We start from the raw sequence: 24,753 nt of genomic DNA on the forward strand, positions 1-24,753 counted from the left end.
TGCCAATATAGGTACCATACAAATGCCTTTATAAGTAGCATACATATGCCCATATACGCACCATGCATAGTAGTCTCTAAATACATGAGGAATATAGATATAATGTTATTTTGATTATCCATTTATTATTTAGCTCAATTTGATCATTATTACATTTTTTACAACTGATTTTCCTTAGTAATTTGTTGAGAAAACACGATGATATTTTTTATATTTGAGGTGGCTGTATCTCAGTAAATATGGCTGTATAGGCGTTAACACTTTTGCACTCTTGGCGCTCAAAAAAAAATAATACTCTAGATGCTTTTGGCGCTCAGCGCGCCTATGCGGTGAGACCGAAAAAGTGTACACTCTTTTTACTGTCCTGACAATAATTGAAGGCGCACGTATTTAAATTTGGTATCACTGTGTTCGCAATGAAATTGTCTATAAGAGCATACCTATAAAATGCCACCCAAGCATAAGGACTATCAACACCAAATAAAAAACTATTCAGATCACTCGCCAAGAGCGCCAAACAGCAACAAAATGTTTCCACTCTCTTAATGGTTGCGAAGCCTACAGTTGTCCTACATCGCTAATTGTGGTATCATTGGAATCGCAATAAAATTCTCTACACGGACATATGCATATAAATTTAGATTTAATGTCGTAGCCCACCCAAAACAGTGTGGGAAGTGGCCGAAGTGTTACCCGGGGCAGCATATCGGCGAAACTCGCTTTGAAAAGTGTATATTCAATTCACTGTCCTGACATTATTTGTCGATGTATGTATTTCATTTTTGTACAAATGTGCTCGCAATAGAATGTTCTATAAGAACATAAGTATTAAAGGTCACATAAGGATGCGTTCGACCGGCAACATATATAAAAACTACGTCGATTACACTCGTCGTGTCAATAATACAATTGTTTTACCACGATGATTCACTGCCATGCCGTTTTCTTTTATAAGCCGTTCGGCTATTAGAGAAAACGTACATTTCATGGCAAACATTTGTATACTATTCCCAAGTTGATCGGATAATAAATGGATTTTATGCAAATATTTTTGCTCGTGACTCCCCCGAGGGGCACGAGTGCGGTGTGCTTAATAATATTGGTGCCGACTCACGTCTACTGGAAAGCGCGAAAGTATTTAAAAGTAGCAAAGAAAGACTTTACAGAATGAATGGTAAATTGCTGTGGTAAACACAATGGTACCATTTTCAAAACGATTCTATGGCTGGTTTTGATTTTGAGTTTTGTGAAAAATGACGATTTCGCCAGGGCTCGGATTCTTTGCAGGCGGCGGGCTGTATGTACCCCATCTTTGTCTTCGTCCGCTGGTCAAGTTTTTATTACTTGAGTTAATCATTGTCCATCTTCTATATCTATAAAATACGGATGACTGTCTGTGTAAGGTAAAAGGTACGTAAGTACCATAGAGGTACGTAAGTACATAAGTACCAAACACATACCCATAAAGGTACCATACTCAATCTCATATAAGTGTCATACATATGCCTATATGTATGACACTTATATGGACAGTGATATGTCTAGACAAGTGATAAGACAACCTAAGCCCATTATGCAGTTCCAATGTCTAGAATAATTTAACTGTTATGTATGCCTGGTGGAATCCAGAATGATTAGGACTGAGTTCTAGGTCCTTAGGAAGGCATTTGTGAAAAGGACGACGACGTTTCGGTCCGTCCTGGACCATTCTCAATCGACTTGAGAATGGTCCAGGACGGACCGAAACGTCGTCGTCCCTTCAATTTCTAGTGTGTGGTCTGGTCAACATACTTCAGCCACGTTATTGTGACTCATCGCCTGCATTTGTGAAAACTATTGCATAATTGCTTCAGTTTCTTAAATTATTGTACATGAACAAATTTTTTAACCAGTGCTATTATCATTTTATGTTTGCACTTTTACACTAATTTCAGGCATCTCAGCCTTCAAGAATTTATTCTAACAAATTTAAGAAAAGATTTGAAATATTGAGGCAACTTTAATTTCAGCAGTTTCCACATTGACTTTTCCATACTTTCTAGGGGTTAATAATTTTAAGCAATTATCCAGTTCCTTGGCACACAGCTTATCCCAGTTTAGCTTTTGTATGTATCCCCATGCAAAAAAATTATAAACTATTTGCTTAAAATTTGTCAAAATTAGTTCTGTGTTACATTTAGTATGGACTCATATTTCAAACGCTAAACTTATTTCCCATGGAATAAATTGTGCAATTTATCTTCGGATGTCATTGTTGAATACCGATTCACTAAAGTTAATTATTAAGTAATTTCCAGAATGATTTGATCATGTCTAATTTAAGGATCAACTAAGCATGTAAAAGTCTTTGCCATTTACAAATTTATTAAAATATTAAGGGTATACATTGTACAGTATTTGATTTCATTAAGTATTTACATTTTCAGGTTGTGGTAAACTAATGTTCCTGGATGCTATCACTGAAGATCCCTAAGCACCTTTAAAATTTACTCTTGTTGAACCTAGTAGCCATGTCTCTGCATATCTGGAACCTGTCCAGGTCCTCTTGGAGGATCCTACAATCATCATCTGTCAACTTCATTAATTTTGCATCATTCGCGAACATTGACATGTAGGTTTCCACGCCTGTAAACATAATTTACGTAAACACCAAGACAAATACAGAGTACCAAGGATAATCACCTTAATAAAAACCATCAGAAAGACTCAACACTAATGCCTAAGTATGAACGTTCAGAGACTGGCACAGCAAGGCCTATCATTTTTCATGTGATTATTGGTGCACAATGTCAATTTGGTGCCAAATCACTACACATGCTTTATGTAAACCCCTTTACATTACATTCCAAGCACTAAACTTCTGGCTGCATCCAATCAGTGCACAAGCCCTGTGAATTAATGTAACATTGTTAAAGTTAACTTGCCTAGACCTATACACTTCTAGTCCATCAATCTAACATACTACAGAGCTCTGAAAAAATCAAGTCACAAATCAGGACTGCCTGGTCCTATGAAATAGGGTAGGATTATCATTGCATTACCCCCTGTAGGTTACTCGGAGCAACCTTGTAACGGTAGGACATTGTTACACATCTATAAGTACTATATAAAAAAAAATTTACTCTAACATTCAATACAGCTCAAAGTTTAGTAGAACAGACATTTAAGGCAGTGCTTTGTTACTTTTAATCTTCATTGGCACCCGAAATAAATATTTTGCCAAATGTTAAAGAAATTAATTCAATGACATTTTATGCTACTTTAATGTATAGGTACAATACTTTAAATCCAGAGGGGGAAATTCTTTCAATTTTACAGCTTTATAGGCATTTACAATATTTTAACCTTTCCTACATATTTTAGTAGAATTTAAATAATGCTGATCAAAATTAAGATGGAAAAGACTAGTCAAATATTAGATTTTAATAAGTACATTTAAAGTTGAGAATCTAGTCCACAACTGCAAAACCTTTCATGGCAATTATATCCACTTACATTGATATCTACATTTAAGCAGCATAATAGATTATCTTTGCCCATAATGCTATAGATTGTCTAAGTAGCAAATTTTATAGTACACTTTATTACAAAAAGTATTCAAATTAAAGTTCACTACCTTACACCCATTTCTGCAATTTAAGAGACCTTCCAACCGAAGAATGAAGTTCTGGACGTCAATCCACATTCTGGAACATTTTATTTAAACTTCAATTAAATTATACATGAAACACAGCTACCAGTCAATGTTTGGTACTTTATTCTAGGAAAGTATTGCAGTATACAGAATAAGTTTACATTACTTCACACCACCTTTTCAAGGCACAAGTACATAATTTGACCGAAATCAATTTATGAACTAAAGAACGAAGCTACTAGCCGAACATTAAATTATAGAACCCAATTTAGGTTCAAATACATAAATACTAAATATAAAAGACCCTCAAGTTCAGTTTAAGGGCAAATGCCCCACATTACAAAATTAACAAAACCAGGGGTATTAATTGTATAAAGCAATGCCTGCAAGGACTACACTGATATAGTACCCACTAGTCTAGGCCTATAAGAAAGGTTATTTGCCATTTCCTGGCCCCTTTACAAGTTTCACCAATACAAAATTACCTAAATATTTAGGCACGAAGTTTAGCTATAGAAGTAATTATACCCCTTAATTTTTTTAACATAACCATGCTATGTACTGTACATCAGTAACAATATCTGACGATAACGTACCTTCAGAAGTACAGGTAAGGCCCTCGCACAACCTGTCATGGGACCAGAAATCAATATTAATAATTGCATAGCACTCTGCTCCTAAACTGTTGCCATTATAAAACTTCAATAGGACCAAGCATGTAGTTAACGTTCTTGTTAGCCAATATATGAACTAAACTGTACACAATTTGTACCCTCGAGATCCATAGCACCTAATTTATCCCAATATCCTAGCTGTGTTCATTGTAGAAACCCATGAAAGCTAACAAATTTAATTTTTAAAAACTAGCTGCACTTCAGTCCCATATTTGGCCGTTTGCATTATAGGGGTCCATCTACTGCAAACTTTCCTTCAAATGCCTCCAAAACTAACATTCGTCAATTTAGAGATTCCAAGTATTGGAATTTCTAAACAGTTTTATCAATTTGCTTTTTTTCATTCTATTAATCCCATCTGAACGAAGATTTAAATCTATAAAATATACCCAACACTAATCATGTTGGGTTACCGTTAACTGGCTACAGGCGATTGGTGTTCCAATCCTCGGCATCAGTTTCAAACTGATCAAGAACCGACACGATCTCCCACAGTACACTACCGAATTGTCATTTATCAGACCCGTTGGCATGAAGTACCCGGAGATTGTTTATTCACTCAAGTGGCCTTTAGTATATTTTCATTTCACCCAAAATGTGCAAGTGCAGGCTACTGAACGTATGACCCCTGTATGACTAGCCATCCTGAGAGATTGGGGAAGTTTCAGGACAAAATCACAAGTACTCAGCCTTTGGGATCAAACTGGGAATTTTAATACAAAAAACTTTACTGGTCATATATTGAATCGGGGTCAAGAGAATACCTTCGATACAAAAATTACTGAAAATCTAGAACATTTAATGTAATCTATTAGCTTTTACTAGTTTAACAGTAGCATTTAAATTACCTTTAAATTCAAGTATTTGCCATTAGCCGAAATACCGCGTGTACGAGTGTCTAGGTATATAGTACAAGTATGTACCAACTCCAATCTATAATTTAAACAATGTTGGCTCATTGTGAATTCATGTACTTTTACATGAATAGACGTTATCTACCTAACAAAGTACTTTTAAAATTATGACAGCCAATCATGCTCCCTTTCACTAAATTTTAATACTAAATATTCAAATTAACTATGTTGTATAGTATTAGAACTAGACAACAATACCTTATTGAAGTTACACACATTAAAACGCGCTGCAGCGATTAATCCATCGTTCCAATGCACCACACCATATGGCTGACAAACAACTACTCCAAAGTGTCGAAAACCCTCGCCTCACATCACCTTGTTGCCCAGAAACAGAAAGACTGTCAACTGCCCATGACACCCAGATATTTATAATCCAGTAACGCAAGTCAATTAGTAGTCTGCTGTCAAAACAGAGATGGCGCTGAAAGCATGACCATAAGCGTTCCAAAACAGGGAAAACGTTGAATATTTTGTTTGTAACAAACTTTAGTAGACTGCCACAATGTTGTGCGAGTGATTACGGATTGTAGAAGGTAGTTATAAAGTTGTTCTTATATACCCAGCTCACAGGAGGGTTAGTTATGCATGGAATTAAGGAAAAACATGATATCTGAGTCTAGTCTACTATGACCTGCACTATCAAACGTCAAGTAGAACACGGCAATATGGTCCAATAATTGTTAGTGAATGAAATAGTAAGAGAGCTCATAGCATTTCGTGTCATTTGGTCTAAGATCATTGATAACAGTGCATTCGGATATTTGACAAGCCACCGGCTTCCTGTCCTCATCGAGCCCACTAGACAGTGGCCCTCATGTAAAATCAGTTAATTTGGTAATATAATGTTAAAGAATGCCTTGGTATGCTGATAGTTAGTGCAAACCAAGTTTACAATTGGAATGCTGACAGTTGGAAGATTCACTAATCATTACCTGTAGCTACCTTCCATAAGTAACTATATTCTAGTTCCCGTGACGAAGTGGTAACATTCGCCTGGCGTTTTGCGAGCGCTTTGGATTGGGTTCGTAACCGGGGAAGATTGACTAGGCGCAAATCCTTAAATGTAGCCTCTGTTCACCCAGCAATGAATAGGTAGCTGGTTGTTAAACGATTCGGCGGATCGTATTCCGGGGAAAATTTGGACTAAGGCAATGCGTCCTAGTGCTGTACAAGATGGTATGAATTCCTGTATACGTAAGAAATTAGTGCTAATTCCATTGTCACATTGGTGGATATTTCACGCTGTCCGTATATAAACATTTCTCAGTTCTAAATATATTATAATTGTTTATATTAGTGCTTTCAGTCCCCTGAATGTCAGTTCTAATCAAGAAAATGAGCGTTTTGGCTGTTTTAGAACGCGGTGTGGCGTTCTCAGCGCCATCTCTGTTTTGACGGCAGACTAAATGACTGAGGGTATAGTGTGATGTATTGGAGCGATGGATTACTTACTGCAGCGCTTTGTGATACGATCGATTCCCGTTACATTGAAGTCTGTAAGTTGAATAAATGTTTGTTTTTTTGATTGATGAATAGTTGTGAAACATTAAGTTAATTTAAATATTAAGGATTAGAATTTAATGGAAGAGAATTATATTTACTTTTAAATTAAGTACATTGTTATACCAAAGAATTTTGTATTTAGTTGTTTCCACAAATATTGAATGCGCCGATAATAAATCGGTAATGTATTGTAGAGAGTTGACAGAATTTGACGTAGCTTTTGATATATAATGGTGTACGCAAGAAGTTTGTTCACAATAAAAATAGACTAACTTAGTTTATAGGTATTTAGCCATACTTCAGATATTAGCCACGGTAGATCTAATAAGAGTTTAGTGACTTCTTAACTTTACTCCTGGGCAAAACAGTGAAGTATAGTAATGGTTTTGATAGTGTTGGGGTTTAATTTAGTCAGTGTAAGTGTTTGTCGCAACTAAGATGGGGTAGGTTAGGTTGAGGAAATCGCATCGGTCTTTGACATAACGGTAATAGTTGAATATGTAGGTTGCTAAATGTATGATGTGGAGTTTACGTTTTCCAGTCGGTGCCAGGCTGCTAAAAGGCTGTATACAGCTGGGAATAGTTTATTAGTGCCAGTGGCTAGTGTTTGTGGGAAGTCGGCGTGGAGTGACTAGTGCAAATTCTGCAGCTTCACTTCAGATTTGTATACAGTAATGATGGCTGCATTAGGTTGTTACTGTAGATGTGGAAGAGTGACATCGTCTGGTATGGGTTGGTTTACTTTCGTAAGTTTCCTGTCTGTTCTAGTGAATTTTCAATGATTGGAAATTTTAAAAAAGTTTGAAACTGAACCTTGTAGGGGCAAGATCAGACAGATAGTCGGTGACAGATATCGGGGCGAAAGGTTGTAGTTAACAGCGTTATATTGCTAAAGTGTTACTGTATTTGCAGGTTGGTGTCTACGGTTATGTATAAAGGATATTGTTCGAATGAATATGATCGCCAACAGTGTCATATGCTGAGCTGTGTATAATGGTAACCAGAATATTTCCTAATTTTACCAAGACTTTGAAGGCATGGTTAAAAAGGTGAGTGGCAATCCTTAATTGTATTATCGCAGAGCAGTGAATAGGTACCTAGTTTAAAAGATTTGGCGGGTGTGTTCCTGGGGGGCAAAATTAGTGTATAGCATGTAGGATATTTGTAAAAGTTGGTGCTATAGTTTAAAGAATAAAAATGGCGTACTGTGACAAAGCCGTCCTCTACTGAATGTCATTACCTTCAGCGGTCGACCCCACAGACGCAATTATAACTTGTCACATCCTGTTTATTAAAAATATAAATCTCTAATAGAAATTAAAGAATGATTTCATTGTGCTCATATAAGCTTTAGTTAAGTGTTCATCAGGTTGTTGGCAATTATTTGTATTAGTACAACGGCGACATTTAGAGCATTGTGGTTGGAAAGTCTGTAAAGCACTTGTTTCGGAAATGTTAGCATGTCAAAAGTTGAATCGTGTACAGATTTTTCATTCATAAACGGGCCGTTTGGCGGGTTATCTTGATTTTGGGGCTTTTTTCTAGTGTCCCCGCGGCCCGGTCCTCGACCAGGCCTCCACCCCAGGAAGCAGCCCGTGACAGCTGACTAACACCCAGGTACCTATTTTACTGCTAGGTAACAGGGGCATAGGGTGAAAGAAACTCTGCCCATTGTTTCTCGGCGGCGCCTGGGATCGAACCCAGGACCACAGGATTAAAAGTCCAGCGTGCTGTCTGACTGGCTCTGTATATGGAATCATTTTTGGTCTTCATTTTGGAGACGGGCTGGTGACAGTGAATCGAGGATTAAATGGGGTGTTAGGTGTGTAAAGTAGGTTTAAATAAAAATCTAATGTAAATTTAATAATAATTTTATAATTATAGCAGACAGCAGACTTTCAAATAATAGGTGTTGAGCCATAAAAAGTCAAATATGAATTGTGGTAAAGGAAAATCCTTCATGGGAATTGAGTAAAAAGTGAAATATGTTCAGAGAAGGTTGTTTACTGTAAACAGGCACTGAATGTAATGAAATTCCAATTTCTGGGTGAGCCCCAGTGACTCCCTGAAGCTATCATATAGTGATAGGGTACCCATCTAGGTCACATCAGCTGCAGAGGCCTATATAGGCCTACCAGGGACCAGCTCCAGAACCTGGCTTCTTTCTCCCACACAGAGGGACAGGAAGTGGTGACATTTATTTATGCCATCACCAAGAAAGGCAACCAGAAAGCCAAGTCAAAATAAACCACTGCTTGTTTCAATAGAGGCTGCTGCCTTGAGAATCACCAAAAGAACTCTTGCAACTGTGTAGACAAATAATCAGAATCTCTTGAAACCAGTACAAACTCATTCACCCCACTTGTTTATGAGGGGGGGGGGGGGTCCAGCTCAAAGTTGGCTAGCATCTCCACCCTCAGTTCTAGGCAGATTTTGCCAACATCCCTTTCCCCCCATTCCCCTCTGACAACCTGGAATGGAAAGGGAGGGGGAGATCAGGGAACCACCAGGGCTCATCCAAAAATTGGTGTCATTACATTTAATATTAGTTTTCTGAGAAAGGGGAGCCCCCCTTGTGGCTTCCTGAAGCTACCCATGGAGAAGGAAAACAAATGGCCACTTACCAGGGAGGATGAAGCACCACATAATTATGATGAAGAGACACACAACCCAGGGCCACACAGGAGTGCTGGGACCCGGAACCATTAACAAGATAACGGGCCACCAGAACCCTGTTCGACCTCTAAAACCCCGGCCCCCAAATATCACCCCCAGTTAAATTATGAAAGTTTATAATAGTATATGTGTAAAATCAATTGTTTTAAAGATTAAAGGAACTATATTATTAATATACTGTATAATATTTACCAATATTTTAATTGCCATTAAACACTTACAAAACATTAAGCAATCTATAAAATGTATAAAAATTATGGTACATTAATATGCTTATAAATTAATGGAGTGCAGTAGAACATAGTTAAAGCTAAACATTATGACTGAAACCTTCTTCATCTGAAAGTATTTGTTTAAATACTGTACTGTTAATGATCTTTGGCATTAAAGGAGTAATTCAATTAAAATCTTTATGCATTAATATGAAAATTAAAATTTATAATATAATTGACTTAAGACAAAGTACAATTACATATATACAGTACTGTACTGTGTACTTGTACACAGTACAAGTACATAGCAGTATAATATATATATACTGTATATATATATATATATATATATATATATATATATATATATATATATATATATATATATATATATATATATATATATATATATATACTGTATATTATGTGTGTGTAATAGCATTTTGTATAATTAAATGTTTGTTCCTTTGAGTTTGAGCCCATTAATGACTTCTCAGAGCTTAAGCACTGGTACTCCATGACCAATACCATTGTATCTGACGTCTGTAACCATACCTTGAAGTTACCTTGAGGTGTTTCTTGGGCTTAGCGTCCTCGTGGCCTGGTCGACGATCGGGCCGCGGTCAAAACCATGAGGTGGCTTTTCAATCATTTGGGTTAGTTTTCACCAATGTTTTATTTCATTTGTTCCAAACATTTCTCAAGAATGTTAGTTATCCTGACCCCTTTTTGGATATTTTCCCTCTGTGCAAGGGAGGCTTATGATACTGAGTGTTCCCTGCCACTTTGTGGGGGTAAGACAGCCTTGCTTTTTTGTAAACAAAGACAAGTCACAGTTACCTGTGAGATGCTACTTGCCCTCAGGACCAGTGCTTAAGCTCTTGGAAACTACTGATGGGGGGGGGGGGAACTACCATAGACAAAATAGTTGAATGCTACACAAGAGTAATTACTGTTCTGGAACTTAAAAAATGCTTCAAATTGCTCTAAAAAAAATTGATAATAATTAATGCATTATATGATTTTACACAAGATCTACTGTCACCACAGAAAAAAGGAGCAACAAGCCCATTACAAATAATGAACTACTGCCCATGAGTAATAAACATGAGTATTATGGAGAGTTTTTACATTTTGCACTCTGCTGCTAAAATCAGAACTCATTTCCATAGTTGAATAATCAGCCACATCCTGTTTCCCTCTCTAACACAACACTTCTGCCAATCCAATACAATTGGTTGTGGATTATATCCCACACTCCTAATCCAGTTAATAAACAAATCTAACACAATGTGATAATGAACAACTATTCAAGTTATTATATATATTATTATATTTAAAGTCTACAGTACTGTATTTAAAAACTGACGCTCTCCACAACACTATTATTTTTAGGGTTTAACTGCTTCTGTTATAAAGATGGACACTAAAAATTATTAACACATTTGCAATGAGTGAAAGCCTTACTTAAGTATAATATTGGAATAGCTAGATATTGAAATTCACAAAGTAACAGAAGCTTTACCTGTAATAAAGTACATTTGTGGCACATTACAAATGAAGCTGTATTTTTTTAACAATATATGTTTCTTTGCTGATATATATATATATATATATTTATTCAAGAGAAATAAAATTTGCACAACAGAAGCAGAGTACACTACAAGCTGCCTTGTTTCTAGTATAATGACTAACATCTACAGACTGTATCTGTTACAATAGTAAACCAGCTCAAATGGAACAATCAGCTTTGGACCCCCATTGCTGTGTAGGACGCCCGTGTGCGTGGGAACACCCACCGCATAGGTTCAAACCATAATCACGGCTCCTACGGATTAAATACAGTAGTACTATGATATTTAGATGAGAGAAATTACCAACCATCATCTTTCCCAGTACCCTTGGAACCTAACTCTTTCTTATATGGCTAGACATATAAGGTTTTTGGTTTCACTTACCATAATTTCAGTTAAAGCTGCAGTTTTCAGGAACCTAACCCTGATGTTAAGTAAGGTTCACCTGCATTGTATGCATCGGACACTACATTCTGGTAAAGAAAATGAGTGATTCAGTCTACCAATTTATTCCATTACAACTGACTTTATAACCTGGGCCATCCTTCCATTTGAGCAGGTTTCTACTGAAGGTGCATTACTTAAACATGTTTTCCAATCAGATTAACCACTAAAATGGTTTAAGAATTTTGATCTAGTACTGTACTTCTTTAATTGTTCTTTTGTGATTAGACCAAATGCCAGACGGAGGCTAAATTTACAAAAAATATACTATTTGTGAATAATTTTTCAACAAGTGCATAACACAACCAGCATACTACCTTTCCTTTAACATGTAAATACATAATTTTTTTTTAATTTTTGGCACAAACAATTTATCATTAGTCAGGCAGGTATTCAACACTTAGAAAATGATGTGAAAGTCAAGAAACTGTTTTATAACATGTATGAATATATTTATTTCAGAAATCTAGAACACTGCAGAAGCAAAAAAAAAAAAAAAACACAGTACTGTACCCAGAAAAAACTGATCTACACAAGTGCAGTAATAGCAGTTGTAACAGGATAGAAGCTTTTATGAAGTCTTTAGTTAAGTGATGATACAAATTAAAATACATATATCAGTGGACATGTGCATTTTGGCATGTGTCCAGTGAACTCTTCACTATTATGTACATAGCAAGTAACTTTAGGATGGGTTAGGTTTACGTAGATAAATTAAAGTGTTGAGTATAATGAAAGGGCCCCCTCTCTAGGCTCAGCCTCAGTCGCTTCCCTAAGATTACACTCTGGCCATTACTGGTTAGACTAGACACCATGAAGTTTCGTGATACATCGAGAAGGAGAGAAAAAAAGAAAAGAAAAAGACATCCTGAAAAGAAAGCTCAGCCAGGCAATAAAAATGCCCAGCAAAATGAGAAACAGTGGAAACTCCCCACAAAACTGTAAAATCACATCCAGCAAAGAAAAGCCTGGAGTGGAAGGTACGATCATGGGTCAAGCCAACTTGGGAAGATTACTTGGTCTGGCTCCAGGAGTGACCACAGTATAATAAACACCATCATACTCTTAAGGAAGCAAAAAACAGCAAGTGGCTGACTTAAACATGGTGGGGGAGTTTCAGAACCCAACAGATCAACATACAATGAACTGACTCAGAAGGATTAGGTCTGAGAAGGCAACTCAGTCATGCAATAGGACCAGCAAAGCAAATAATGAGGTGAAACTTCTATAAAAGCTGCAAGTAGCAGGCAGGCTAAAAACATAGTGGGGGGAGACTTCATAATCCAAGTAGTTAACACTGGCCTTGAGTGCAAAGAGCGTATCAACAAGCTGTTTTAGATAATGAAACCCAAGCAAGTGGCTGAGCTAGGAAACAGCAGATACCAAGATTCAGCAGACAAACAAAACCCTGTCACTGGAAGATGAGGGATGGTGGAAAAAGCCATGAATAGGCAATATATCAGTAGCCTCAGTGCAAACCAGATAATAACCACTAACTACACTAGATCCTCTGCAACAGAGTTCCAAAGTACAATAAGGAGTGAATTCTTCAGAGAAGATTGCTAACTGACAGCATTCACCTCTTACAGTGCCAGAAATTAGAGCAAGGAAACCCAAGCTAAGGTGGATAATCACATCCAGACACATTGTGAACAGCATACTGTACACAATCATTAAGTATTAATAGTGTACTGTACAACACCTGAACAGGCCCTAAGGTGGAGTGTAAAAGGTAGGAGCATTGCCAATCTAAGATGTGAGCTGGGTGCCACCTGGTGGTCGGATGGGATGTCCAACGGGACGTTCAGCAACGTGAAATTGTCTAGTTGTCAGTGTTGTTTTGGTAGATGAACACTTTTGTAATAAAATTCTCAGTGAAAGATAACTGACAAAGGGGCTCGTGTCCCCAGTGAGTAATACGATCATCGTGATTGCCTAGTCTGACCTAGTCTGGTCTAATATGGCCTTGTCAGACCTAATCTGACCAGTAAAGACCAGACAAGGTGAAGTACTGGAGGGTTAGCAAAGAAATAAATGTATTAGTTAGTATGCCTACAAAATATCTTTTGACAATCTACAAGCCAAAGCCAACACGAACAATTAGATGTCTTCAGTAATGTATACACTAGCTTGTAATACACTGCCATACTGGCATGAATATAGCCCTGGCCTATACAAACAGCTACTAATGTTTTTGGCCAAGTGGCAGATGATTTACACTTGCTTAATGTCTGAGAAATCTCATTTTGTAACTTAAACAGATTTCTTCCCTATCTGCATAGGGCAGTCATGTTTATGTAGAGTAGTCATGTGTAACTCCATCCTCTTGCTGTGCCAAGTACTGTACTTGCTTTGGGGTTGTAGTCTATGCCCCAATGGTAGTTAATTTGTTTTATTTTGATTGGACTGCCTTACAAGAGGTTTTGAAAAATACTTATTTACGTAAATTAATAGAAGACCGAGTGATTTTTGAAATAAAACAAGTGTTGGAGTCAAACAACCAGGTCAAATGTCCCCATGGGTTTTCAACATAAAATACATGGGTAAATTAATCAGAGAAAGTGGAAGTCATAAATGGGGAGGGATAGGAAAAACTGGCACATGGTCTGATGTGGCACATCCTTTTGCTGCTGACTCAGTGTTAACAGCAGACAACAAAAAATGAGCTACAGAAAGTTACAATCAAGTTCTAGTGCACAGAGAGTTAAAGATGTATGACGGAAAAACAGATGATGGCCTTCCAAAGGTGGAAGAGTCGAGCGCTAGATTTCACTTTAGCCAACACATTATACTTAAACACTGGGATGGAACACTAGCCTGAACTGGTTGCTGAAATATTGGAAAAGGCCATGTAATTTATATACGGTACAGTATTTAGTGTCAGTCCCTGTAATGTGCAAATGTAAACTATGTGTGGGGGAGATAGCTGTGCTAGGGAGAAAATGATGGAAAATACAAATGTTACTTTGGATGTGTAGAAAGTATTATGTGAGAGTATACCACTTCCAGCACAGGCATAGTGTAAGTATTATAGGTTGGCAGGAATACAGCATAGTAGTAAGGTGGGTCAAGAAAAAATATTTGAAGAGGATGAAACTTGAAGAAACATTTTTGAAGATGATGAATGATGGTAAAGTAGGTTCATGATGGCATTAAGGTGTGGCAAAGGTCAGATCGTTTATGTAAGTTAGCTTTATCTTGTCAAAAATTGGAATTATTAATGTTTAATTTAATTTGGATAATTGATTAAATTTGGTTACAGCATGTTAGTCAACATTAGCTGATGATACATAAAGTTGGGTTATGCATCACACTAGAGGCCCTCATGCGAGTAGTGAAAAAATTATTAAAATAGCCATATGATGCAATGAAGAAGCCTGAAGGCAAAAGAATGAGAAGAGGAAAACAACTGTTGACATTAGTACATTCAACTCAAATGGATCAACAGGAGAGTGTACAGTGAAATTAATAATTGCTTAAAAGTATTAGAAAATTAAATCTAAACTCTTAATTAAGAGTACTATTAATTTATACATGTGCTTCTATTTAATTATATAATCACTGTATTGTGAACTTCGTTTAGCTCAATCTATTATAATAAATAATAAATAAATAAATAAATAAATGTTTATTTAGGTAAGGTACATACATAAAGAGATTTTACAAAGTTTGTTGGATTAATAGATAGAGCTAGTACATACAATGCCTAAAGCCACTATTACGCAAAGCGTTTCAGGCAGTTGAAAGAAAGAAAAAAAGACGCGTAGCATTCAGCAGGGAAACGATAGAGGAATAGTAAAATGTGGGATGTTTTGTATAGTTTTAAATGTTTGTTAAAAGAAATACTGTAGTTAAAATGTTCTGGGAATACAGAGGCCAAGAAAAATGCTGTAGTCTATACTGGTTTCAAAATTCAGAAAGGATGATACAAAGAAAATACACCAAAGTAAAGCACAGGAAGTCAGGATAGATACAGCACTTACTATGGAAGAGAGAAATGGAAGATTACCTAACAAGAATGTAGTCTAACTAACAAGTCTGCTGATGTAGACCTGACCAAATGTAAACTGTGTCAACAAAATTATTCGCACACCCTCCGTCACTATGTGATGGAGTGCGGAAAGATACGTGAATTTAGAGACAACTTTATAACCAATGTTCCAGCGGTGTAAAATTTCATTCAAAATGATCTGCTACCAGAAATTTTAGCCAAATATCCCCAGTTTGCTAACTGTAGGTAGTAACTGAGTGATTGTAACCTATCCACCGCTGCCCACTGGATGGGGGGCGGTGTGCAGGACAAACATATAAATTGTGACACTAGCTCTCCACATGTGTCAGTTGCTTAATTTAGAACCTGTACTTGAGGTCGATCTCGAACCCATTGTTGATGTGACGACTTATATTAAAGTTTGTAACTAGCTCATCAAGATTGTAACTTGCTTAGCTAAATGAATTGTGGGGTTCAGTCCCTGACCCCATTATGTGCCTCTGTAACCCTTTCCACTACTGCCCACAAGATGGGTATGGGGTGCATAATAAATGAACTAAACTAACCTAACAAGACAGGTCCCATAATTGAACAAAAGGAATAGAACAGTCTAGAAATTATGTTTACATAACCTTGCCTGGAAGATATTGTGTACAGGCCAACCATATGGTGGGGAAGCTTCCATGGGACAACCACGATGTCTAAAATGGCCATGAGTAGATATCAAGAAAATGTATTTTCAGACGTGACCATAAGAAAAAAATAGAGGAAACTGCAGAAGGACTATTGGCCCATGCAAGTCTGCTACTATTTATACCCAATGAACCCCATTCACATGTATGTCTAACCTGTGCTTTATCTGAACATTAAACAACACAGCTCAGCACTTGTCTTCAATTTTGAACATAATAACGTTGACACTTTGAAACACCATTTCAAATGTAGATATGATAAGAGCGCAGTAGGCTCAGGAATCTGTACACCAATTTGATTGACAATCAAGAGATGGGACCAAAGAGCCAGAGCTCAAACCCTGCGAGCACAACTAGGTAAGTAGTACTTGATCAGACATAATTTAATAACAGTGAGTGTGAATAGGTACATCCCTAAATTTTATAGCATGTTTATTGAACGGATGTACAGTAGTTAATATATAACACCATGCCAAATATAAATATTAAACATAATCAACTTCATAGATTTTTCATCTCTTGCTTGTAAGAAATAAATGTTTTTCCTTTACTCAAATAATTCCGTTGTATCAACTTTCAGGAGTGTTATTTTCAGAACAGTCAGCTAGTACTCCTAATTTTTTTTTAATGATCACAATCCCTCAATTCATATTTACTCTTACACAAGTCTCTCGAAAAACTGTAAAATGTATTGCAAACATTGCTATAAAAATATAAAAAATACACTAACATTTATCAAATACACAATTCATAGTTATAGAAATCCATGAGTAAGCTTTAACTTTAAAATATCTATGCAATATTTGCCTATGTATAATTTTTCTGCAAATTGCATGTACAGTATTAATAAAAACTAAACAAAATGCCTCATTTTATAATTGAGCAGAACTGAAGACTATAACTGGCCTTGAATGGTGAAAAACTATAGCCTTTAATTTTCCAACAAGTGTTTCCAGTGCTCAGTCAAATATCTAAATTAACTGAAGGCAGTAAAATTTCTGGAAACACTTTTTATTATGAAAGAAATAAAACTGTTTACCAATTCTCAACAAAACTACACACACACACACACACACACACACACACATATAAAACTAATATAACTGAGATCAATAAGAACTTTTTAATATTTTGCAGTTACAGTCTCTCGCTTAAAAAACTGTCAGAATGTTATTCAGATACAACTGATCTTACAAATCCTTTTTATTAATAATGAATTATTCCCTGGGGGAAGTTATGAAAATACAAAATGTATATCAATTCATTGTGTCATGTAAGTAAACATGGTCACTAAAAGGCAAAAAAAAAGTAGAAATCTTTATCAGTGATGAATAAGCACATATGATGAATTCTTATATGCACAGCAGTACTAGATCATAACATGATTGATACACACACAAATCACAATAGCGTGATACATCAAATGAACAAATCCACATGGGCCGTGATGGTTCGAACCCTCATAACGGCCCTTGTGGATTTGTTCATGATTGATTCACATTTCTTTCACATCAGATTAATCAACATAGTGTCACAATGTTATAGCATTCATTCTATTCTTGTTATACCATATTTTTTCATCACCTACAGTACATGAAAATGACCAAATCACGCGTCAGAAAATGAAGAATCAAACCTTAACTTACTGCATACCTACTCATCATCATTACCTTTCAAATGCTCCTTTAGCAAATCAACCAGCTCCATTGCTTCAGCTTCTTTCTTTTTTTTTACATAAAACTCTATACATAATTCTTGCAACTGCATTGAAGATTCTGAATTATGTTTGGATAATTCTGGAGCATCTAAATTTGCTTCTTTGATTATTTCTAAATCAGACAAGCTTAGCAATGCTACTGATGCAGGATTCTGTTGAAGCACAGCAAAAAGGTTAGACGCCTTCTGTTTTTCATCCAAAGAGCCATCCGTTTCATCAGAAACGAAGAGAAGGTTACTTGGCACAGTTAATGGTGATGGTTTCCATACTTCATTAGTTGAGAGCAAAATAAGCCTTGTGTCTGGAGCTATTGTCTCCCAGTAATCATCATCCACCACTGTACCATCTTCTTCCAGTACTACAGTTACTGCACATGGGTCTGGCAAGCCTAACTTAGCAGCACCCTTTTCTATAACTTCATCGAAGCTTTCAGCAACTACACCATGTCGTCTTTTTCTATCTTGTGACCAAACTCTGATTGGCTTTTTCATACCTTTTATAAAAGAAATATTTCAAAATAAAAACACAGCACTAACTATAAGGAGAGGTGTCATAAAACCTAGTTATGAAAAAGACAGTCTGTAAGCATAGTGACGAGTGAAATGAAATGACCCTTTCTGAGAGCATGGACAGTATCATCAATTCTATAACAGTACAGAAGCATTTGCTCAACATGCTTCCAAATACTGTACTGTAGTTTTAAAGAAGTTGGTGTAGCACCAAAGTTCAATTCCCTGGTATGATGATATTTGGACATGTTTCCATACACCTGATGCTTCTGGTCCCCAACTAGTAATTAGGTACCTAGGAGTTAGGAAACTTTTCAAAGCTGCAGCCTGGGAAAGAGCGATTGTTGGCTTAGGTACACCTCAATAAGCCTAACAGGCTTCTGGTCCCAAACAATCCAGACAATGACAAACCAACCAGAATTCAAAAGCTCACCTAATAAAGGTTAATATGAAAATGTATGCAGCATATGTAAGATGTTTGCAGACCATGGGACCTTCAATCTAACAGAAAACATTGATATTCTGCTAGCATTGCATTATAGCAGACTCATTTCAAAAGCATGTAATAATACTGATGGTATAGCCTTGCTATTAGTCAAATCATGCATTAAGCAATACAGTATTTAAAATTATAATAGATATTGAAAATATCAGCTTCAAATTCATAGAAATCATAGTACAGGTAATATAGTAACTGTGGGTATAATTTACAGGGCATCTGCTCAATCATTCACAACTGATACAAAAATAAATATAAACAAAAAAATAGTAGGAAACAATATACTTTATGTCAATACAATTCTAGGTTCAAGAAATAGTTGGGCACATTTCCAATCATCTAATGCTCCTGCTCACCTTGCAGTAAATAGGTACCCATGCATTAGTTTGCTGTTGGGTTGCATCGTGGGAAAGGTCAGTAGTTCGACTTTGGGGGGGGACCTCAATATAAGCCTAACATTTACCTGAATTCACCTGAGGACCACTAACACCTTTGTGGCTTTGACAAATACAGGAAGCTGGTGGCTTGTCAAAGGTCCCTCCCATTTGCCATGGTGATCTTTCCCAGTTGGTTTTAAAATTTAACAGTTTTGGCATTTACACTTTGGCAGATAGACAGTTCCATGGGTTTATAACCTTGTGGGTTGAAAAGCATCTCCTGTTCTCAGTCCTACACTGTGGCTTACCCAAGTTTACCCGAAAGCCACTAACACTAGTGCCCTCGACGAGAACAGGAAGCCAGTGGCTTGTCAAAGGTCCCTTTCCATTTGCCTTGACGATCTTTTCCAGCTGTACCTTAAAGGTTAATAGAGTTTTGGCATTTACGGCTTCGGTGGGTAGGTGTTTCCATGGGTGGAACTGAATTCTATGGGCTGTTTTTCACCCTGTGGATGAAAGAACATCTCCTGTTCTAAGTCCTACATTGTGGCTTGTTGAGCTTGAAACCATTGCTCCTTGTTTGTGTTACATCTGACTTTTTTAAGAAATTGTCTGGATCAACATCCACCAAATTGTTCAGAATTTTAAGTTTCAATGAGATCCGCCCATGCCCGTTCCGAGAAGCTGACTTACGGGCAGAGCAAACACCGCGCTTTTGAACAAATTGTCAAACCCATGCCCGGTTCAAAAGTAAAATAAAAAAAGTACCTAATTTTATCCTCAAAGTTTCCTACCTTGTGCTTCAAACTCTCACTGTATCTTGTACTACCCACTTCCCCAATATTAGTCCTTACAACATATATCCTTACCAGTGTAATCACCTCTGTCAACTTATGTTAAAGTTATTTGTTGATATTAACTTACTACACTGTACCCTTTCACCTTACCTGATATGTTAGATTAAGGACCTGCCCAAAATGCTATGCGTGTTAGTGGCTTTGCATGAATGTAAAAATACCTATCTTATGTAATCTCACCAACCCATTGTATCTTCTTGCAAATAAATTATTATTATTATCTTAGTCATGGCCCTCAACCGTTCCTGGTACGAGAATTGACTTTGCCCTGGAATTATTTATTTTGCCTGGTATAATACCCAAATAATACAAACGGACAATAATGTACCCCAGTATAGACGCCCAGTATACCAGAATATTGTGATAGAGTGTAGAGAATGTTAAGAAACTAGAAAAAACTGGGTATAAAGTAAGATTCATGTGGATCCCTTCACATGTGGGAATACTGTTGAATGAGGTAGTTGATGACATAGCGAAGAGAGCCACTGAAAAAACTCTTGTTGATGTTGTATGTCAGTTAACCTTGAAACAAATAAAAACAAGAATCAAGATGATCCAAGAGGGTGAAGAAATAATAAAGAGAATGGCAATGGTGGACAGTAGTAACACACTTAAGAATTATTCAGTAATAAATACAAACTCGTCCTTCACCTATGGTAAAGGAAAGTCTACTTGGAAGGATTCAATTTACATGAGATTAAGATTAGGATACAAATATATCTGGCAATACGGTGTTGATGTCAGTGAAAAAGATAAGGAGTGTAAATTATGTAGTATACCGCACGCCCACACTTTAGAACATTATGTATTAGAGTGTCAACTTATTGATAACTATAGAAAGAAGGAAATAAGTAGTGTACCACATCAAATTGTTTGGATGTGTATGATAGACAGTATACTTAGGAGCTATAAGAATTTTGCCTCAAGAGTGTAACAATTATATGCTGTGCTTACTATATTAACCTGCAATGTTAAATGGGATTCTTGTAATGTTAATTTTCTATTTGTACTTACTGAATTTGTGCACTCCTTGAGGGACTTGAAGTAGTGGGGGGTAGAAATAGCCTAAGCTACTCTATCCCTTTGAGATGTATTTCTTTCTTGTCTCAATAAACATATTTGAACTTGAACTTGAAATGTACTATAATAATTTTAAGCCGTAATCCATTGGATATAAGTCACATTGTACTCGAGATGGATGCCAATGTTTTTTGTAGAAGCTAACCTTCCCCATCCTGACCTAACCCAACCCACCCCCCTACCAAATGTGTCCTTACATGACCTAGCCTAACCTGACCTGACCTAACCTAATGACACAGCTTTAGTTAGCTATTAGGAAACAAACTTGGCCAAAACCCGTGTATGATTTGATCATACCCTTATCAAAATGCTAATGTACCATGGAGGGGAAATATCACGACTCTTAGCCTGGACTTGTTCTGGCCCAATTAACCGGGGCAAACCGTGCGGTCACCCATCCAGTTACTGCAAGGACTCAAGGTTGTTCAACCTACTCGACAACATAATGTTCACCTAACGACCAGTTATAATGATTCCCTGGCATGTAAACTAATAATGACACGAGAACCTCACAAGACTTTACCTTAAACTTGATCGGGGTGGCGGGTGAAGGCCAAGAATTGGGGTTCTTGATTTGGCTGTGAAATCTTCTGCAGAACCCTGAATTATCGGGTGTATTTCAGTTGTAGAGAGCTGTCTTCAGCATTTTAGATACAGGGACGTGGAGTGAAGAAATTTGTGCTATATGCTGTAGTGTGGCAGAGTTGTTATTAGTTGCTTAAAGGTGAAGGAGACTCTTAAGAGGCCAGCTCCAGCCAGAGAAAGAGGTAATGATCGTTTCGTACACCAGGCGATTCGACGAAGCTCGTTTTCTATAATAATATAAATAAATAAATAAATGTTTATTCAGGTAAAGTATATACATACAAGAGGTTTTACAGTAATTGATAGATTTATAGATAGAGCTAGTACATACAATGCCTAAAGCCACTATTACGCAAAGCGTTTCGGGCAGGAAACGTTTATTATAATTCTGTTTATTAAACCCGTGTATATTGTTATGCTGGGATGTATTAGCTTAGGTTTTGCTATGCTAGGATGTATTAGCTTAAGTTAAACTGTATTTCCCTCGGATGGGTTGGGTTGAGTTAGGTTAGGTTAAGTTAGGTAGGTTTTAAAAAATCCTGTGGCGAATGTTCGTGTGTACGATGTGACTTGTATATGAGAGAACAAGTTGCCAATGAGAACAATGAACAATGAACAAGAACAATGAGTTGCCACACCTGAAGTGCTGAAATTCGTGAGCTGAAGGTCTAAGTGTCACATTTAATAGTTTTATTAATATTATAACCATGTATTTCATTTAAAAATATGCGATAAAACGACAACATACGAATATTTTCTGTGATTTAAATCTTCATATATGTGCAATCGCCCTTATTTTTGCTCGAAAAAAATCAAGAATATTTTAAATATACATCGTAGATCATTGAAACTGCATGCCAAAATGGCCAAAATTTGACAAATCTCGTTTTTCACTTATTTGCAGGAAGAACCGCACGTCTATGGGTCATCCAATAATGTTAGCAGACTTCTAGATGTTACCACTGCTAGGCTTAGGCTCGGCTACAAGTACCTCCTTACCTTGAGGTTACCTTGAGGTGCTTAGCGTCCCCGCGGCCCGGTCGTCGACCAGGCCTCCTGGTTGCTGGACTGATCAACCAGGCTGTTGGACGCGGCTGATCGCAGCCTGACCTCTGGGAGTTTGTAACATTTGCTGATGTAGATTTGACTAAATGTAAACTCTGTCAGCAGAACTACTCGCATACTTTGCGTCATTATATAATGGAATGTGAAAAAATCGCGTAATATAGAGATAACACCATCAATAGTGTCCAAGAAATGTGTAAGTACTTTATTCATAATGATGTGCTGCCCGAAATCTTAGCGAAGTATCCAAAATTTGCTTACTGTAGGTAATGCATGCACATGACTGTAAAGCTGCCGCCCAGTTGGGTGGGTGTGCAGCAAGACTAGTAACTGTGTGACTCACCATAGATGTAAAGTGCCTTCTATAGTGACTGTTGTGAGCCTCTTGTTGAATCACTTGTGACACAAAAGATTATTGATGTGTGTGGGTGATTAGATATGTATGTATATATGTATACGTATATATATATATGCACATGTATGTATGAGAGTGTGTACATGTATATATAACATTAATAATTTTGTAACTAGCGTCAAAAATTGTTATTTGCTTAGCTAAACGAACTAGAGGGTTCAGTTCCTGAACCGATTATGTGCCTCTGTAATCCTTTACACCACCGCCCACGGGATGGGTATGGGGTGCATAATAAAGAAAGAAATTGATTGATTCACTTATTTGCATATTGCCGGTATAAAAAGGGGAAATTTAAACCTCAAAATGTGTGCAATCACCCTGAACTATGCTAAAAAAAATAACGAGTCATATTTCCAATAATGATGAAGCAGATTAATGAAGATTAATGAAGAAAAGGATCAGAAAAGCTAACCAAACCCTTGGAATAATCAAGCGTACGTTTGACTTTAAGGAAAAGACGGTAATGATTCAACTGTATAAATCACTAGTGCGCTCCTCTGTCTTGATCTTTTGATACTGGTAATGGCTCGAAAGGGCCACCACTTACGGGCTATTCATGCCCGTGCCACCTCTTGGGTGGCTTAATCTTCATCAATCAATCTCTGTCTTGAAGAGTCTTGAAGTGGGTAGAATATAGTTGTGCATTAATTGGCTGTTGATTGCTGGTGTTGACTTTTTGATGTGTAGTGCCTCGCAGATGTCAAGCCGCCTGCTATCGCTGTATCTATCGATGATTTCTGTGTTGCTTGTTAAGACTTCTCTGGTGATGGTCTGGTTGTGGGAAGAGATTATATGTTCCTTGATGGAGCCCTGTTGCTTATGCATTGTTAATCGCCTGGAAAGAGATGTTGTTGTTGTTTAAGATTCGCTACTTGGAACAATAAGTTCCAAGTAGCACGGGCTATGGTGAGCCCGTTGTGGACTTACCTGGCACAGGAGCGGGGCTGTCTGTCTGGAAAGAGATGTTGTTGTCTTGCCTATATACTAAATTCTTTGGGGCTTACAGTCCCCAAGTGGGCATTTGAAGGCATAGTCGACGTTAGTCTCCTTTAAGGCGTTCTGCTTTGTGTCTGGAGAGTTTTTCATGAGTAGGTTGGCCGTTTTTTTGTTTTATAGTAAATAGTTAATTGTATCTTTTTATTTTTGTCTGTAGGGATAACGTTCCTATTAACAATATCTTTCAGGACCCTTTCCTCCGTTTTATGAGCTGTGGAAAAGAAGTTCCTGTAAAATAGTCTAATAGGGAGTACAGGTGTTGTGTTAGTTAACTCTTCAGAGGTTGCATGGCGTTTCACCTTCCTTTTTATGATGTCTTCAACGAAACCATTGGAG

The 24,753-nt window shown here is 37.0% G+C and overlaps 1 protein-coding gene across 7 annotated transcripts; it reads right to left on the reverse strand.

Annotated features, from left to right (window-relative positions):
• Positions 1 to 2,346: 2,346 nt before the first annotated feature.
• LOC123773317 (DNA fragmentation factor subunit alpha) lies at positions 2,347 to 23,039 on the reverse strand. 7 transcript variants are annotated; one of them, XR_006774775.2, is made up of 6 exons: positions 22,941 to 22,955; positions 21,880 to 22,168; positions 11,575 to 11,663; positions 4,231 to 4,262; positions 3,617 to 3,686; positions 2,347 to 2,625 (listed from the first exon to the last, which is right to left on the reverse strand). XR_006774775.2 is itself a non-coding variant. In XM_045766933.2 (3 exons), exon 3 carries the CDS (start codon positions 18,523 to 18,525, stop codon positions 17,971 to 17,973), a length of 555 nt encoding a protein of 184 aa, XP_045622889.1. In that variant the 5' UTR covers positions 18,526 to 18,527; positions 21,880 to 22,168; positions 22,941 to 23,039; the 3' UTR covers positions 11,684 to 17,970. The 7 variants fall into 7 exon arrangements, 1 of the variants encoding a protein (XP_045622889.1); XR_011225825.1 differs by lacking the exon at positions 2,347 to 2,625 and adding an exon at positions 2,632 to 2,888; XR_006774773.2 differs by lacking the exon at positions 11,575 to 11,663.
• Positions 23,040 to 24,753: the final 1,714 nt, after the last annotated feature.

Source organism: Procambarus clarkii, chromosome 89 (genome assembly GCF_040958095.1).
Source record: "Procambarus clarkii isolate CNS0578487 chromosome 89, FALCON_Pclarkii_2.0, whole genome shotgun sequence".
NCBI lineage: Eukaryota > Metazoa > Arthropoda > Malacostraca > Decapoda > Cambaridae > Procambarus > Procambarus clarkii.